At 38.4% G+C, this 19,427-nt stretch overlaps 1 protein-coding gene across 10 annotated transcripts in view; it reads right to left on the reverse strand.

The window, feature by feature from the left end:
* Positions 1-19,427, reverse strand: part of QTMAN (queuosine-tRNA mannosyltransferase) — a 197,184-nt gene that overhangs the window by 121,842 nt on the left and 55,915 nt on the right. Inside the window, exon 2 of one of the 10 annotated variants that reach the window (XM_085067152.1) lies at positions 179-265. The exons of the other annotated variants lie outside the window; for them this stretch is intronic. Coding sequence (XP_084923278.1) covers positions 179-228 — 50 coding nt within the window. The 5' untranslated portion in view covers positions 229-265. The remainder of the gene's footprint in view (positions 1-178; positions 266-19,427) is intronic. 10 annotated transcript variants of the gene reach the window in all.

Consider the following 19,427-nt stretch of genomic DNA (forward strand, 5'->3'; position numbering starts at 1 on the left):
GAAGACCGAGATGTGTCAAACTACCCAAAACGAGTTTGGATAGTGCAGAAGATGGAATAAATAATTCAGTATCTTCAACACTTTCAACAGCAGGTAGTAGATATGCTACCTGCTCCTACAACGTGCCAAAATGTAACATGCGAGTGAGAGCGAGCGAGAGAATGTGAGTATCTCCAACCTGTTTTCATGAGGATATTTTGCTCGAGGAACTTCTCTTTTTAGAGGCATATGATCCGTATCAGATGTTTGTCAGGAGCAGGCAGCACTACAGAACATTAGGAATAACTTAGTGATTTTTAATATATAGTCACAAAGTGAATTCACAAAGTCATCCGTATACATTTATTAAATAAAAATGTGTTTTAATCAAATATTACAAGAAATATGAAGGGAAAAGATGTATTTCTCCCAAATGCCCTTCACACTTCTAGAATATTTGTTGCTGTGGCATAGTGGCAACTTTCCTGCCTTAATATAAGCTGAACAAACTATTCCATGTGCTCAGTGAAATGGCAATCAGAGCCACAATTTAAATATTTCTGCTCCATGTTCCTTACGTACCTCAACTATAAAAACCACATTGCGCAGTGTCAGTCTTCTGCATATCTTTCTATGAGAAACAGTCACACATTGGTGCATAAACCTTCATATTTATACCTAGAGAAGATGAAGAGACACTTCTGTTCCCCAAGAAATTAAAATAATTTAATGTTTAAGGGTCTCCAGACTTGTCTTTGGAGGGGCAAACTCCTTCCTGCACTGATTTATCAACCAACACTTCATCAAAAACACAGGGACTGCAGGTAGGCCGATATTCAAAAGCACATCAATAAGGAAAATGTCAAGTTTTGTGTATTGCACACTATTTTGAGCCCCTACACTTTCTGATTAGAACATTCCTGTAGCTCAGCAAAGCCCACACTCGCTACCAGATTTGAACGATTGCACCGAAATGGCTGAGCGACCGACTGAAGTGAGATTTCAAAGAAGTGAGACAAACACTCGCCTAAATTCAAAAGCTGCCAAACATATTTCATCAGACTTTCAAAAGATAATTGTTTTGTCTGTTCTGAATTAAGCTTTAAGTGCTTTAAGAAAGGTTTCTCTACAAACATGGCTAAAGATCACAAAGGGGAGCATTTGGAATGAATGGAACCCTTCAGTCATATATTTATTTAATATCACTTGCATCACGCCTGGCATGTACCATAAGCTGCTTTATTTCCATTTCCACAACATGATTTTAAGGCTAATCTATACTGATGTTCTACCATTTTATTTCACATGTTATCATAACAGGGTTTTTATTTATAATGCAACCAGGGAAAGAGAAGGGAATAAAGGGTCTCAGCTCTGCAGCCTGGAGCTTCTGATATAGGATGTAAGGGATGAATGCAAGAGCTGAGACAAACAGGAGAGAATTCAAAGAAAAAGAGAATATGCCAAACTCATGAGAGAATTTAACAGTTCTGGAAATTAAGCCTTTTGCCCATTTTTCTTCTCCAGCTCCTGGCTGAGAGTTTTGCAGGATTAATAACTACATTAGGCATTTACAATCATGTTTGGTCAACTCATACAACACAGATCTGATCCTTGAGTAAGCAACCCATACCTCAACACTGCAAGATGTTAAGATTTCTCCACATGGAAAAATCCAATAATAAAATAATCATTTCATAAAAATACTTCTAGGCTTCTACATATTTCAAAAATTATGTTTTCCCAGTACATCTCGTATGCAACTATTATTTCTGAATTCTTTTTATCATTAAATAAAGCATCCAGTGCTAAATTCCCATTATTGCCCAGGAACATGAAAGAGAAGTATGTGCCTCTGGGGTTGAAATCGTATGTTAAAAAGCCAAAACACCACACCACATGCCTTGCAATCTTTAAGATTAAGAAACTGAGGCCAAGGCTTGTTTTTATCAAGGGCCACCAGGAGAACCAGGGCCACAGTGAGAAGTCAGGAGCCCAAGCCAGAGTTGAAGATAAGTGAATGTCATGGTCTGGTGATAATAATCAGCTCATGTGAGATCATGTAACTGTTGATGTATCTCTTGGACCCTGCTCACCACAGTACCTGACAGGTTTCCCAAAATATTATCTCTGTGAGAGTGTACTGAGTGATTCAGCATTTTCAGATCTCCTATCTTCACTCCCAGAGAGATGTATAGGCACAGATGTCTGCGTGCATGCACATGCAGATACACCACACATAAACACCATATACATACATATTTTCTAGCAAAATCCACCATAAAACTATGAAACATTCTGAATTGAGCTATTTAAACTGTGGCCAGGAAAACTGTTGACAAGAGCTAATCTGTCATTGAAAAAAGACTGTGCATCTCTCTATGACAGAAACTTAAAAATCTGTTCAAGATGGCTGGGCAAGGAACTTTCATATCTGCAAAGCCTGAGCAAAGTAAAGTAGTTTTGGTCAAGGTCTCCAAATAACACCATTTTTCCAGCAATGCCTTTGAACTACACATAAAACCTTTCAGGAGCTCCTGAAAAGGAAACTTGACTCAAGCTGTTTGTCAAGATGACTGGAGATGATCTTTGGAAAGTATTTCCAAAAAGTTCTGGAGCAATGGTAGCTTGAAAATCATGTGGGATTAATTTTCTGTATATATCTCTTTATATTGTTGGAAGAAACAAATTAACTTGAAAATTCAAAGATCTTTATACAGCCCTGTGCTCTTAGGTACAAATATTTAAGTAATCTTTACTTCCTTTCAAACACTGAAATGGATATTAAATTATATTAAATTATTATAGATACAAGTAGTAAAATTTCTTTTCTGCTTTCTCCATTAGCTCCTGCATCTTGGTATTTCTTATACAGAGTATAAAAGATATTTTAATATTATCTTTGATTTAAATTACTTCTTTTATTAAAACACAAACTGTGTGCTGGATGTATAAACACCTGCCCAGAAGCCTCACAAATTTTCCCTGTAAGGGACCACAGGTTTAGGAAAAGAGTATTTATTCACAATATTCCTTTCCCTGATAGTTTCGGGATGCCATTCCTTTATCCACCTTTATTATTTTTTTTAAATAAATGAATAAGTGAACAAACCATACAGAAGGAAGGAACTTCAACATTTCAGCCCAAACTGAACCCAAAACTCCCCACTGAGCTCTACGACCACCACTTGTATGTGCTCAACCTGCAGGCACACAAAGGGGATGAAATGCTTCTCTTGAATTCATATATGAAATTAAAGGCAAGAACATAATTAGTGATTAAAAGAATGGGGAAAAAAAAAGAAAGTGAGAAATGTCCCTCTCTCCTGTTCCAGGGCTTGTGGATTGACTTGATGAGAAAGAAGCAATCTGACAGATAAAACATAAAAAAATAATTTTTTCCTTTTCTCTGGTTCCTGTGGATTAGTAGAAAGAACAAAATGAAGGAGAAAGGAAGTAGTGAAAAAAATATCAAGCCAAAATTACATCCGTCAGGGTGATGGAGTGCAGTGTCCTGCCCGGTCCCACCGCAGACCTCCTCAGGGCTACTGTTTCAAGGAAAAATTAAACAAGATGACACAGAAACAGGCCAAGATTGACATTTTCCAGCTTTGTGTCATGTTACATTATTTGAATGAATCTCAACTTTTAAAAACATCCAAAGGAAAGCGAATGAGAGCTGAATAAAACAAAAAAGACGTGTAAGAAATAAGACTCTCACTAGAAGCAAGAGAGCCACCCATGCTGAATACTACCAAAGGAAAGAATATTTTTAAGGACACGGTTAGCTATCCCATCCACACTTTCTGTGGCCAGATTAATATGAAAAATGTTTATTATTCTACCAGTTTTTATTCAGGTTGTGTCCATAGGTCCATCTCAAGGGCTGCTGATGAGATGTTCCAGTGTTCCCACCACAGCTGCTCTCCCAACCACCTTCAAGGTCCAGAGTCCCACAGCCCAAGGGTTCAGCTTTATTGGAAGGATAAAGCCCTGAAACTACTGAAAAAGCTCTTCAGAAGTATGAAAAATATTATCATTTTCTTCCTCAGTTACCAAGAAATTCGAAGCAGCCAGCAATCAACCTCCCTCTTCTCAGCACTCAAAAGCACTTACAGAAAGCCTGCTCCTAACCCTGCTGCACAGAAAAAAATTCCCTTTTATCTTCCATTTATTTTCATTTTTACCTGAAAGGCAGAAAAGAGTTGGGTTTTACGTACACCAAACACGAACTGGACTTTTTTTGCAGTGCATTAGGCTGCGGTCACCTTCCCCCAATATGAATGCATACCTGAATTTCCACAAAAAAAATAATAATATTGCCCTTCTGATTTAAGCATGGCCCGTACTCAACGTAACGTTCATCCATACATGTTCTCACTGTTTAAGAACTCGGCGCAGGTGTTATTAATAAAATAAATTTATTTTTAAAAAGGGATGCTATTCTATAAGCTTTGAAGCTCACACATAGTCTAACTTAAGCCAGCTTGGGCTCATCTGGTCTTTAAATGAGCCCTTTCATGTGGTCAGCCCACGAGCCATACGTACTGCTGCTCAATCACGCCACTGTACATCGTCAGCGCGAGGATGATTTGCATGATTTGCATTTCCTGTGCGCTCCAGCTTCAAGGAGCTCTAAGCACCACGTACAAAAGAAACCACCGCCAAGTAATGCAAAGATTTTTAGTTAAACCAGATGAGACCCGTTTCAGGCAGCCTTGCCAATAGGGAGAAAGAAAAAAAAGAAAAAAAAAAGGGAAAAAAAAAGAGGTGGGGGGAAAAAAGGTCTCAGGGATATCCTGTTAAATAAGGATTTATTTGGAGGGAATGTGAACCTTAGATTCATACTCTTACTTTTAAAATATAGAAGCTGTATGAGACCTTTAATAAAAATGGCCTAGCTGAAAATAATTCTGGAAGAACTTTCCTTCCCCAATATTTCTTAGCTTTTGGCACCACGTTATGTTAGTAATTTATTTATTTATTTAATGGCACATAAATGGATTCTGATTATATTCAGCTTCATAAGGTAGAAAAGCTAACCTAATTAAACTGGATTCACAGATAGCTGGTAAATATTTCTCCCTATGAAGAAATCTTTTATTTTATCCCAAATGATCAATAAAAGCTGTTGGACAAATAGCTAAGATAGAAACAGCATTACAGTGGGCTTCAATGAATAAGAACTAAAATTAAAAAAAAAATGTACCAGAGCCTCGTTGTCATGAAAAACAGAGACAGATGGGGAGCCAGACCTATATGATGCTACAAATAGATGAATATCTTGTAAGGATTTCAACAAATGTTATAAGACCTAGTCAAAATTTGAAAAAGTACAATGCAGCAGCACAAGCAAACCTGAAGTTCACCTGAAATCCATGCCATATTATCATCATTACATAGGTTATCAACATTTCAAAAATGACAATAAAAATTAAAGCCTTTATAAAATCTTTTCGAGATAATGGCACAGCTAAAAATGGCATTATTTGGTATGAAGAAAATAAAATTGACAAAGTTTGCTGTAGCAGCTATTTTGGAAAGTGCATTTGGAGGTGCATCCTGGTCCCAACTCAAAAATCCAGGTGGGCACATACACTTCCCATTCCAACACTGGATTGTATGGCAAGTCTCCCTTTAAATTATAAATTTAAATGAATTTATAGATAAAGTGAGATGCCTAGAGACTATCAGGCTGACTGAGTGAGCTGGATGTGCCCAGCTACAGGGTGTACATCACGTCTGCCTGACAGCGACCCAAGTCAGGCTGCTCCAGGAATCTGCACATCATCACGCTTCAGAAAAACCACAGCGAACTCCCGGTGCTGCCGCTTCCCAAGGACACTCATTTTTATAAAATTAAGTTGTGTCTTCTTCTTTTTTTTTTTTTTTTTCTGTGTTGCTCAAATGGAACCAAACATAAGATGTGGGCAAAACTGTTACTGAGGGGTTAAATTCGGTCTTGAACACAAAAATTCCACTTATTTCATTGTTGTCTGCAAATATACAGTCAAGAGCCACATTTAATCACTACGCGTGGTTTCTATATTGTGACTGTAAGATTTAGTAATCGAAATGGCCACCAGAATAAAAATGCATTCTGTCATTTTTCCACTTAGACAGCCCCTGTATAATGCTCTTAAAGGTCAGCTAATTTTATTATGGAAAGTAACTAATAACCTTTATTAATTCTTATGCTCGCAGTTTTCGAACACGTCAACCAAATAAATAATACACTGCAGGAAGACACCACACAAACCAAGCTGTTGAATACAATCTCCCTGCGCTTGTAACAGACAAAAGAGGTCATTAGAAATGTAATACATGGGGCTTTTTTTGCTCTGGAAATTAGGAAAACATGGATAGACAGAGCTTTTGAAAAGCCAGGCTGCTGGTCCTCCCCCATGCTTCAAGATGCTGAGACCACCAAATGAGGTGTAATATTCACTAATATCCAAGCACAACCATGATCCCAAATGTTATGCAGCACCTTTTATTTTTTCTGCTTTCCTAAATTGTGTGCACAATATTGGAAGCCATAGGAGTTTTGCTTAGTAACTTTTCTGCTGTCTTCCATTTAATAAAATGACTGAAAAACATGAAAATATCTAAGTTAAAAATATATGTGCTTATATTTTATTCTCGCGATATCTCTTGCATGGAAAGCATCATTATGTTGCACACTGTATAAGATGATGCAAGAATATTCATTTTTATTAAGGATTTTTGGTTTCCTTAAGTGGATCAGAATGCAGAACTGTTCATGGTCAGCCCTTCCTAGCACACTGCTTTGGGTGAGTTTGTTCCTAAGAAACATTACAACGCCTGAAACTAAAAATAGATGGTTATTTTTAGCTGTTTAATCACATGAGGAAAAAAGACACAGTTTGTATCAGTCTCCTTTAATTTACAAAATAATTCCATAACGTGCCCTGTGTGTGTACATCATGAAAATCCTTGGCACTCAACCTCCAGGCTCACACACCGTCTGCAAGTGGAAGCAAAATGGGCTTTAAAAGATTCCAGCAACAATAGTCTTGTGACTAAATCAGAAACAGAAGCACAAGTCATGAGCCAAACAGATACCTATCGGTTTCCTTGAGCTTAATCTGATTAAAACATGGCTCTCAAAAATGTTAAATAGAATGCCACGTCAGAGAGCTGGCACATGATAAAAATAGTTCATGACAGGAAATCATTATTAAAGCAGCATTACTTGTGTATCTGTTATGGAAATTTCCCTGTAATTTTGCTAGGTTTCCCCTTATGCTTTTTGTTGAGTTGCTGTTACACATTTTTTTTTTTCCCTCAATGGCATGTAAGTTTGAGATGTAAAAAGAAAATTATCACTGCAATTTTCCAACTATACTCTGCTCAATACCATCTCAAGTGTGTCATACATCATCTTGTCATTCACTTGAACAAGAAATCACATAATATGCAGAGGTAGAAAATAATCCGAAATGGGGAAGTGCCACTAGGGCAAAATCACATTCATATGCCAACACAGGGGAAAATTAAAAAAAAAAATAAATTAAACTTCATCTTAACTTCAAGAGCTTTCATAATGAAAGCATCTTAAAAATAAATTTAATTGGGGAAAAGGTTTCTATGAAAAGCTGTTGAGAATGACAGTAGAGCCATTCTAGAGTTCACCAATCAATATTAGAAGAACAAACCATTGATAATATAGCATCACAGATCAACCTGAATGTTTTTAAAAGCTTACACAATTAAAAGAAAATTCAGAACCCTACGAAAAATTAACAAAAATAAATCAGCATTTCTATCCCATCTACTATTACCACGCCCCTAACAAACATCCTCCAGATTACCCTTCAAAGCACCCCATAAAACACAAATTAGAGTTGTAGTATTTTATCCTGCCTTTAGTTACACAACCCAGAAAAAGGCTTTACAACCAAAAAACCCCAACCAAACAAAAAAAAATCCCTAAAAATACAATAAAAAAGCCTTACAAGGCTAACCCAAATTCCTAAATCCCTATTTTTCCCATATTGAAGAGACTTTAACAGACCTCAGCAGCAACACCAAAAACCTTTGAATTCTTTTTAAAATGTCACTGGTGGAAAAAGCCTCCATCCACCAAATCAATTTCTCATTCAAAACAGACATTTCAACTCCAGGGATGATTCAGGCTTGTCCCAAGAAAAGCCAGGGTTAGTTGGTCACTGATGCAGTGGCTTTCCATCACCCAACATCCCTCCTGTACCACTTGTCCTCCCTCCCTCTGTCCCTTTCACCCAGCAGCCTCTACCACTGAGTTGGACACTTAAAACAGACAGGGTGCTTTAAATTTTAGGTCAAACTCATAATTATTTGCCACTGGCACATCATAAGACAACCACATGATGTGGGGGAACAACGAGGTACTTCAGAGATGTGTCTAGATGCAAGTAGGGCTGACCTTTAATAAAACTCCAACTACTGCCCACCTAAAATCCAGAGGTGACAATGCAATCACAGCAATAGTGACAATTTTTAAAGACAGCAGAGTCACCACATGTTTTGCAAGTGTGTCTAAGATTTCCTTGATTTTTGTCCTGGGTATACAGCCAAGCTCTGCCTGACTCAGCATGAAAGGGAATGTGCATCCTATTAACAGCAGTGCTTAAACCTTATTCCATAAAGAGTTTTCCAAGAGCACTCACATCTATTCTTCTTAATATCCCTCCCACATTAAGAAATGATTATCTAATACAAGGAGTAATCAGCTCATGGTCTTACTACAGTCATCCTCCTTGACAAAGCAGGGAAAAAAACACCCAACTGTGAAGCATTAGAAAGTCAAGGTTCAAAACATCCCCATTTACTGAGATCAATGCAAATTTATTTAGATCTCCATGCAACAAGACCAAGTGCTGCCTCTTGATACAGACTGGTAAATTCAAAGTCTCTGTTTCTGCAAAGGGCCTTCACTAGGACACACAGAATGTCACAGTGAAGGACACACTGGGGGAAGAAAAGCTGGTGAGAGCTAATCCAGAACTAGTTCAAATGTTAATTTTAACACTTTACCATGTCAGAATATTGATAAACACTGAATTTCATGTTGTCCTGTCAGCTTTCTAATCTGAAATACCAATATAGAAGAACAGACTAATAGATAATTAATTTATTACAGTATCACTAATAGTAATACAATGAAGAACAGAGCCAAGCCTCTCACCCTTCCAGGTGAGAACTGAATGGCAGAGTTCAGATGTGCACCAAGAGCATCCCAATTTATGAAAATTTGTTCCCAACATGCCCTTTCTCATCCCACAGCCCCTCTCAAATCAATTTTCTCTGTATTACCCTAGGAAATAAGACATGCAAGGGGAAAACAGACATCTTTGTGGTTCTTAGGAGCCAAAATATGTATGTGTAGAATTATATAGAGGGCCAGAGCACCTCCCATCACTGCAGGCTAAATGAGTCATCCACTTCAGAATAATGACCAGTAATTAAACAAGAATCTGTAAAGCTGTTAAGTGCCTGTAACAATTCCAACCTATGACACTGAAGGACTACAAGCTTCCCATGTACTGAAACCATCCATATGATCTATCATACAGTGGAGCCTCTTACAAAATAACCTCTCTCACCTATGGAAATTCTTCTCCCCAAGAAGCCAAACAAAAACAATTTAAAATATTTATTGCCATAAATTTCAGCCCTGTTCCATAAGCTGATGAAGAGACATGACATCATGCTAACTACCTAGACCTGTCTGGTTGATAATAGTCCCAGGTTTCAGGCTGAAGACTGAACTGCAGGAGCATGGAAAGGGTGTGAACCTATAGGTCAGCACAGATGCTGAACACAAATCTGACTGGCCAAAGCCAGAGCTGACACTTCAGCAAATATAGGAGGTCTGGGGGTGCAAGGCTGACACCACAAAAAAAAAGTCTTGCAATATTTTTGCCTTCTTTTCAGCTTCCTTGGACTGGAAGTAGGAAGGTTTTCTTTAAAGGGACCTAAGTGCTCCTTCCTCCAATTCTGTTTACATGGGTAACAGACTCCATATATTTCCTGACACATTAGCAAAATAAGAGCAATCCCCATGTTCCAATGGGACATTTCCACCTGTTTTCTATTAGCATAGCAAGCTGCATCTCCCTTTGCTCCAGTTTCTCCCAAATTTCTAGACCTGAGCTACACATCTTAAGCCTCCAGTGCTTTACTGAAGTCCTTTCACACAGCTCATTTCTAAATCTTGTCTCAAAGTATTTGTTTTTCCCTTTCTAACCCCCTACATCTCTAAGTGCCAAGCACTTGGCCAGCCAATATTCCCAAATCAAGCTTCAAAGAGGCAACTCTGAATTGTCTTGACTCAGGTTGTGACAAGAAGGGGCAGAGGCCCCCAAAAGCGTGGTTGCTCTGCTGCTGCAGGAAGGAGCAGATGGCCACCTTCCAGATGGCTGCCAACCTCATCTCACCCACTGCAACATCTGTACCTTGAGTTCCATCTCAGAGGATGGTCCTGACACAGACTGCAGGTCGCTGCCCACGGCTCCAAGCCACACGGCTGCTCCACAAGCCAGAGCATTTTGCAAAATGCAGAATGACAAGCCTGAAAAAAGGTTGCGACTAATTAAAGTCTGCAGAGCAGGGCACAGTTGAAAGAGAGTTCAAAAGTAGATGTTAGGGAGAAATCCAGCTTAAATATATATATTTTAAGTGTTTCTCAAATCCAGCGTTTTGTCCCCAGCCACAAGCATCCCTTGCTTTCCACACAGCACCTTACAAACCTGGAATTAAGATGTGAACCATGCAAACCCAACCAACCCCAATGGTTTTGCTTCCAGGTCACTCCACAGCTCAGAAGGAGCTCATTTTTCAGCTTCCAGACCAAAAGGCTCAAACAGCACTACAAGAGCACTCGAAAATGGACTGGATCCAGCTGTAAACATGATGAACTTCCCAAGGCTCAGTGAAACAGTGGTCAATGAATTTTAGCTTGAAGTTGCAAAGAGTAATTTGTGAGTTCTGTACCATCTAAGTCTAATTTTAACACAGCCACAAATTATATTGTTTCTTCTCATGAACTTAATTCAACTCCTCTTTGGGGCAGTTAAACTCAAAACCTACCAACAGGAAGATAACTAAATAATTTTTTCTGCCATAATAAGGGGCTGGTATGAATTAATGGTTTCACCAATTTTACAGCAAATATTCTTCTACAGTTTATTTAATAAATTAAAAAATTAAAATGTTAATGCTTTCTTATTCTGAGTGCATAACCTCCTCAAAAAGACTGTTTCCAGAAATTTAAAAGAAAAAAAAAGTGTGTTTTACAATAGGAAAAGGGAGCACACTGCATTTCAAAATCCATTAAAATATAAAATTCTGGTTACAGGCTCAACAATCTGCCTAATTAGTTTTTTCTAATTAGCAGGATGCTCTAACCTCTTTAATAAGACTTCTGTGGACAGAATGTTCCATACTGGTTATCCATCTGAGGAAAAAACTAAACAAATACTTCTGAAGTGCAGCTAATAGAACAAACGTGGTTGGGCTTCATGGTCAGAAGGCTGCTCTGGCAAGTAATACTGGCAATCTACAAAAACGTGAAATATTTTACCTTAGATACACCACTGCTCACACTAAACACCCCTCTGGATTTTAAAAACAAAATGAAAGGTATTATATGCAAGAGTCAACAAAGTTAGAGTGTTAAACCACATTCTGGAAGGCAAAATAAATTTAAAACAATAATATTAAAAAAATGAAATTAAAGCCAAAACAAAATAAAATATGCATGGACCCAACACCGTGGAAAAGTGATCTGAAGAGACAATGGGAAGGCAAATACCACAGTGATGCTGTAACAACCCAGGACTGCAAAGCTGTTTTGCTACGCTGCCAAGCATTTGCTCAGTGCACACAGCTTTTGCACCTTCCTTGTCATCATTCAGAGTCTCAGTGTGTACCTAGCAATTAACAGGCAACAGTATGGTCTCCAAACCCCATTTTATCCAATAAAATAATTTTTATTATTTCTCTACATCAACCATGCCATACAAGAACTATGGGTTAAGAGAAATGCAGAGCCCCAGCAGCATCTTTGACCAGAGGAAAACTCTGGAGATAAAGGAAACTGAGGCCCCTGCTCCATTCGGAGTTTGCAGAGCAGCTGCTGAGCTTCATCTCAACAGCTGAAATATCCTTTATACTCCTTAAAAATGCAGGAAGGAAGCACACAAACATCTCAAACTCCCTCCCTGCCACCAATTCATTCACCCCGATTCCACCCGTGGCCCGAACATGTTGGTCTCATCACCCATCAGAGACAGGAAAACTATTACATCCTTCACTTTTTTCCAATCAGTATCTAGGAAAACAAGAGCCATGTGCAAAATATAATCTAAGAACAGTCCCTTGAAAACCTCCTGCTAATGACAGGAGGTACAGAGGCACCATAAATATTGACTTCAAACACGCTGAGCCCCAGAGACCCCACGCACTCCACAATGTCAATGACCTTCCATGCAGCTGTTAGCATTGGAAATTAGGATTTTTCAAGTACAGATGCTTACTTTAATGCTGAATTTATATTCCACTCATCGTAGCATAGCATGGTTAACAGTTGGACTTGATGCTCTTAGAGGGTTTTGCTAACCTTAAAGATTCTGAGCCTATGATTAAAATCTAGGGTTTTTTTTTTCTGTATTGATACACAAAACTATATAAAAGTATTTTCCAGTCTGTTTACACCAGAATGAGTATTAATGCAAGGCAAGACCACTCTCCATGTTCTCTGCTCCATGTTAAAAAAAAAAAAAAAAATGGAAGGAAATGCAGGTTTTATTATTTCTAATTCATGATGCAATTTTCAATAATTACATTAGACTCTGGTTTTCCAGATTCTTTTGGCAATTACTCTTTTCTAACACTCCTCCCTACTACTACTGCCCACAGAGCTTTTGTCTTTTGGGACAAGACCTGAAATCTGTGTTTGCACATTTCAGACCTGAATGTTTCAACAGCCACAGAAACCACTGAAAACTGATTCCAGACTAGGCTAGGGCCACAACACCCCATACAGGGCTGGTATTAAACATCAGAAGAGTAATTTCCACTGCAAACCAGATTCCACCTTGAGTAGATGGTAACACAACAGTCTGGAGTAGGTAAAGATGAGGGCTCTGTAACCAAGTCCTCTTCCAAAAAGTCTCTTGGCTAGAAAACATCTTTTGAGTCACATTGAGTAACCACAATGGTCAATGGACCCCATAAAAGTGAACTTCTCCCAGTCAGGACCTTGAAGAATTGTGAAAGTCATGGGGAAACACAAGGACACCAAATATTAGCCCCTGGGATAACTGTGAGTCACAAACACCAAGGGATGCTCGACACATGAGAGTAACTCAAGCTCCTCTCAAAGCACCTATTCACCTTTTTTCCTCCCACTTTGACACCCCACAGCTAAAACTTGAGGATGGAACAACAAATTGGAACCAACTTTAGTCTAGGATGATGACAACAAAAAAGGAATTTAGGGGTAAATTAAGAAAAAAAAAAACCAACAAGAAAATGATCACTCTACTACCGAAGAACAAAAGACTTTAAAAACCTGCCAAAATCTCCCCCAAAATTCATCTCCTCTTCTTGCATAGTTTTAGCGTCTTTAGCACTATTTCTCCAAATTCATTTGGCAGATAAAATTTTTAACTGTTCGGTTTTTAATAAAATTGGCTACCAGGAAATTTCTGCACTAAAAATAATTTAAAATAATTCAATTCCTCAGGGTTTAAGCACAGAGATGTCGCTACGTGTGATAACTGCTCCATGTTTAGTGAGTTACAACTCTTCTGTCACGAGTAGGAAATGCATTTTGCTCACAAAAGCCAAAGGCCCTGTCAAACCTGCAGCAATCTGCAGAACATTAGGGAAAAAATGCCTGCAAACTAACTGTTACTAGATAATGGTCCCATTTATCATTCTTAAATTCCATCTTTAATTAAAAATGGGATATTCTCTTACATAAATAAAATTACAGATGTTCTCAAATTACTCCCCTTCAATTATTTTTTGGTTTTCCATATATGATATACATAGAATTACATGTTCAGAAATTTTTTCATGTTATTACATAATACCTAAATAAATGAAGATTTTTCCATATTCCAACTAGACACACACCATTTTACACCATTTACCATTTTACATTCTAAATACATTTTTCCCCGTGTAATTCTTAGAAATACTGTTAACAGGAATAAAGTCTTCCAGTGATTCTGCAGCAAGAAAATCACATATTTGTTTTTGATGTTATGTCCACTGCTGTTTCCTTCATTCTTTCTTCAAGTTGCAGCTAGACAGGAATATAAGTTCAAGCGTGCAACAAGTAAAATGGAAATTAAGAGAGCTGAAACAAAAAATGATGAACAAGAAGGCAAGGTTATAAACATAAACAATAAAAACAGTCAGTGCTCTGAAATGGAAAGCATTCTTTAAAGTGACTGTGTCCACTGGACCATCAGAGTAAATGTGCAGGAGGAAGGGAGGAAAAGACAGGGACAAAGGACAAAGGCAAGAAAGGAAAAATACTGTCCAAGGGGATAAGGAAATTGTGGAAATCTTTATTACAGAAGGATGAACAAAAAAAAAGTCTTTCAGTTGCTCTGTATTAATCAAAAGTATTCCAATTAATAGATACAATGCATGTATTCTTAATCTTTTTTTTAAGGGAAATTAAATTCATCATCATGATGACTCAAAGCCTAACAATAACAGGTATCATTCCTAAAATACTTAGGCTGAGAAGTACAAAAGGGAAGAGGAGGAGGAGGAAATAAATTGATCAAACTGTGGTTCTGGGGAGTCAGCAGTCGACACTACGTGAAATGTTGTCTATTGCACCCCAATTTGTCACACAGATTGTAATCAAACTCCTGCCTAGGTATGTGTTGCATGTTTAGGGAAGAAATAATATCATAATCTACCAAATTAAATGTCTATGGGTCAATGTAGATTTACATTTCTGTTTGATACAGAGTGGCATTTATGAAGCCACCACCCATCCACAACCACCCTCACACACTGAGCCTCAGCTCACAGCAGAGTGGGCTCCAAAATTACAGCCTGAGTCCCTTGGATGAATCCACACCAGGAGGTGATGCCCTTGGAGAGCATCCAGTGGACTCCAGCCTTGACTTAGGGACATTCAGTCTTGTAATCCCAGAGGAATCGAGAAGATAAAACCAGAAAACACCTCTGGGCACATTTTTCAGAGTGACCATGGATCTGGTCAGTGCCTTCAAAATCCACACTGAAACTCATGGACACCTACAGCAGGTGCTAACAGCCCACAGCTGGCATAAGAAATAGATGTAGAAAAAGAATCCCAGAATGGTTTGGGTTGGAAGGAACCTCAAAGCTCATCCAGTTCCAAATTCCCTGCTATGGACACCTTGGACTAGCCCAGGTTGCTCCAAGCCCCATCCACCCTCACTCTCAGGTAGAGGCAAGTGGGCTGAAATTGGTAAGGAAAAACCTCTGGGTTCTTGGTCTGCTGGAGTCTGGAAACTGAGATGCCACGACTACCTGAACCAAGACTTTCAGTGTGTTTGGGTCAGCTTAATGCTTGCCAAAAAAAAATATATATATATATATTTATATTAGTATTAAGTTAGGTCTTTTCCCAAAACTGCTTTGCCAAAAACAGTTCACACAATGTAAAATTCCTTTTCATCATGCATCAATTCACAAAACCCAGTCAAGTTGTGAGTACTCATTAAGAAAATTAGTTATTTATGACACCGGAACACAAAGCTATAAATCTGAAACATTTGCAAAGCAAGTATCTGACAAAATTTGTAATATTTACTTCTTAGCTAAAAAAAAAAACCAAACAACAACAACAGCAAAGTGAGATTAGGGAAAAAAGCGGCACCAAAAAAAGGAAAAAAAATCAATATTTTTCTCTTTATTAGATGCAAACTAAAGCTGTTTTTTACTTTCCCCTTGGAAGATCAAATTAGTGTTATGGGCTGGAATGACAATGAATTGTGGCAAGTATCATATTCTTTATAATATAGTAGTGTATATGTTTGTTATTTGGAAATAGAAATGTAATCCATAACTAATCTAGAAATAAAATATATACACAGCAACCATTTAAAAGGACAGATAAAATCCTCATTAAAATCCTAAGTGCAGAAATACTGAATCATAATGCACAATTTCATTACATTTTACTGCCAGCAATGTAAATATCAATTCTCCAGGTGATTCATAAAATTCATTTTAGAAAGAAAAATAAGGATTTCACCCGGCATTTGAGAACATAAAGGAAAACACATGCTAGGGCTTGAAAACCCAGACTGTTCTTTCCTTCTCTCATCAGAATATTTCGCTGGAATTTCAGCAAATCTTTTACACATCAAACAGACAACTGCCATTTCACATTAGCACTTTGTACAGATCACCCAGCAGTCCCAACCCGCGTCCTTCCCTGCCCTGCACCTCTCCCCGCATCGTCTTCATCATTCCCATCTCACTCCTGCCAAATTTCACCTCCTATATATACACCTCCCCTGACTTCAAAAGAAGGAGCCTGCATTTAAACTCGTCGAAATCCTCTTTTAACTATCCAAATTGTGAAATTGCCTAATAATGGGAGTGTATTTAAGGAAAAATAAAAAAGCATGTTGGACAAATTAACCGAGTAAAGTTTTTGGAGGGAAGAGTGCATGTGGGGGTTTCCACACAAAAACGTAAAGAAAACCTGTCACTTTTAAAATGAATAGCTACCATCTGCCAGCATTTTATCTGAGGCAAAGTTGATTAATGCAAAGTGAATGTTTAAGATCACATTGCTGTCTGCCTGAATAAATTTCAGGTAGTTTACTTGGGAGGCTTTTTTGTCCTGTTTCTTAAAAGGGTTTTTTTGCTGTTCTTATTGGATCGCCCCCTCCAAGCTTTTCGGCAGCCAGAGCTAAGAATAAAAGCATTTGTTCTTAAATCACGGTGCTGTACAAGGACTTTTGAGCACCAGAGTGTTGTTTCAGGCCCCTCAGAGCAAGGGAATTCTGCTTCAAAAGGGCATCCCACCTCCTTCACTGGCTTTGCAAAAAACTTCTCAGGCAGCCTCTCTCCATCACACTGAAAAAAGAAATTTTTGCATTTTGGTTGTGAGCAGAGAAACCACAGCAGTGCTGTTACCCTCAATAGGAAATGATTCTGCCTCTAGACCTTCCCTAGTTTTTTATTGGATTACTTCATTTTTTACTGGTTTAATAACTGGATTTTTAACTGGATTAATTTTTTTTACCAATTATTTAATCGGTGCAAACAAACACTATCTTTCCAGTAAAAAAAAACAAAAAAAACCCCAAAACACACAAAAAAACCAAATCAATTCTAGACTTTAAACCTTTTTTTTGTTAATTTTAACACCTTGGTTTATATTGGCATTCTGTTAAAAATCATTCTCAAATCCATATGATAATATACACCCCTTCACAAGTTCTCTCCAAACAACAACATTTTCAGGAGAAGTTTCCAGAACAGCTTTTGGGCGACATTAACCTAAATCAAACAAAACCCAGTTTTACACATACAATCCCATGTTACGTTTTTCCAGCATCAGATGGCCTCCAAGTTCTCCCTCCTCAGCAGAGAGAATTTCACACCCCTTACCCAGGCTGGGACACCCTCTATTATCCAGGGCTACAGCAGTGGAGGGCATCATCTGTGCTAAGTGGTGGAGCTTCGTGCCGTTCCATATGGACATATATTCTCTCTGCTTACACTCGAAGCTGGCTGGACAGCAGCCAGCTCTGGTCAGAAGTCACCAAGTTGTTTTAGCTCAGTACATGGTGCCTGTGTCTCGTATCTCAGTAGGGTTTATTGGTTTAGGCTCAACATGGTGCTAGGACGGCCATCTGGCCCCCGGAGCGGAGAGAACTCCCAGCCAGCTTGCTCGGAGCGTGGGCAGGACCAACGTGTGTGCGTTTGCACCAGCCCGTGTGAACTAACCTGGGTGAACTCAAACGATTTGTTCAGGGGGAAAAAAAAATGAGAGCAAGTTTTGCACGGATGGAATTAAAGAAGTAATGACCCTTTGTTCAGTGAGGGAGCGGAAAATGGAATGTGGGATGAAGAAGTGGCTCCCACGCCCTCCTTTGGGCATCTCCACAGCAAGGTGAGAATGTGGGTATTTGTATCCCTACAATTGCACGTGAGTTGCACCTACGTGGTATTTTTAATCAAAGAAGTGTTTAAAGCCAGCTTGGACAGGGTTTGGAGAAACCTGGTCTAAGTGGAAGATGCCCCTGCCCATGGCAGAGGGGTTGGAACAACCTGCAACCCAACCCAGTCTGTGATTATGTGTTACTAGGAAATCTGAACCTTGTCCTTACGAGATTCTGGGTATTACAGTTAGTCACCTTATATATTCATGCCTTTACATCAGCTCATCAAAGCCCAGGGGATCTCTAGGAGCACATTCCCTTCGTCTCCAGGAGCACATTCCACTGTGCCTCACATGAAACTGCAGTTAAACACACACAGAGAAAAAAAGACATAGGGTGAAACCAAGACAATCTCTGGTCTTGGTCTGGTCAACAAAAATTATTCAGTAATTCCAAAAGGATGAGGCACATCCCATCTTCAAATGCAGTGGATTTGAGTGGTAACATCAAAATACACACTCTTAGTAGTTAATGCTATGAATGAGATTTATGTTGGTTCACCTATATACAGAAGCAAACACCATAAAATATGCCAAAAAAATCCCAAACAGTATCAGATTAACTTTTTTCTAAATTTGTAGGTAAATTATTATCTTCTTTAAACTAATGCACTACTCACACATACTATTTATAAATTCCTTTACTGAGCATTATGAGGGCAGAATTCTAGGAAGGCCTCTACTGCAGGATAAATTATTGTAGTTACTACAAAGATTATACAAATATTTCCAGTATTTCACTGAAAGATGTAAAAAGGCAGGCATGTTTCCAGCACAAATGGGTATCTATGTATTCAGATTTAACGAAATGGCTGAAATTTGCCCCTTCCCTGCTTTAAGTCACATCCTCAAACACCTTCCCCAGGACATGCAGGAATGTTTCTGAAAATAAAATATCTAGAAAATAGTTCAGTCCTCAAGCTTGCAAATGCTCACACATCCAGATAGTGTTATGTTTTCAGCAGGACTGAACTACTCACAGGAATAAAAATTTAAAGGATCGCTGTTTTTATGATATTTAGGGGACACAGCCCACCAGTTAATAAAGAATTCACTCCACAATAATGCATTTTCTCATTATAGAATAGAATAAAAGCATCAGATCTGAAAGTCTTAAATCTAGTAGTTTTAACAGAATATTAAAAAACAGAAAATCAAAAAACAACAATGTCTACGTTATATACTATTGGAATATACTCTCCATTGCTGAACACCACACCCCCAGCTTGGGGTTTTTTTCCAAGCT

This window comes from Lichenostomus cassidix, chromosome 7, assembly GCF_008360975.1.
Source record: "Lichenostomus cassidix isolate B80296 chromosome 7, HeHo_3.0, whole genome shotgun sequence".
Taxonomy (NCBI): domain Eukaryota; kingdom Metazoa; phylum Chordata; class Aves; order Passeriformes; family Meliphagidae; genus Lichenostomus; species Lichenostomus cassidix.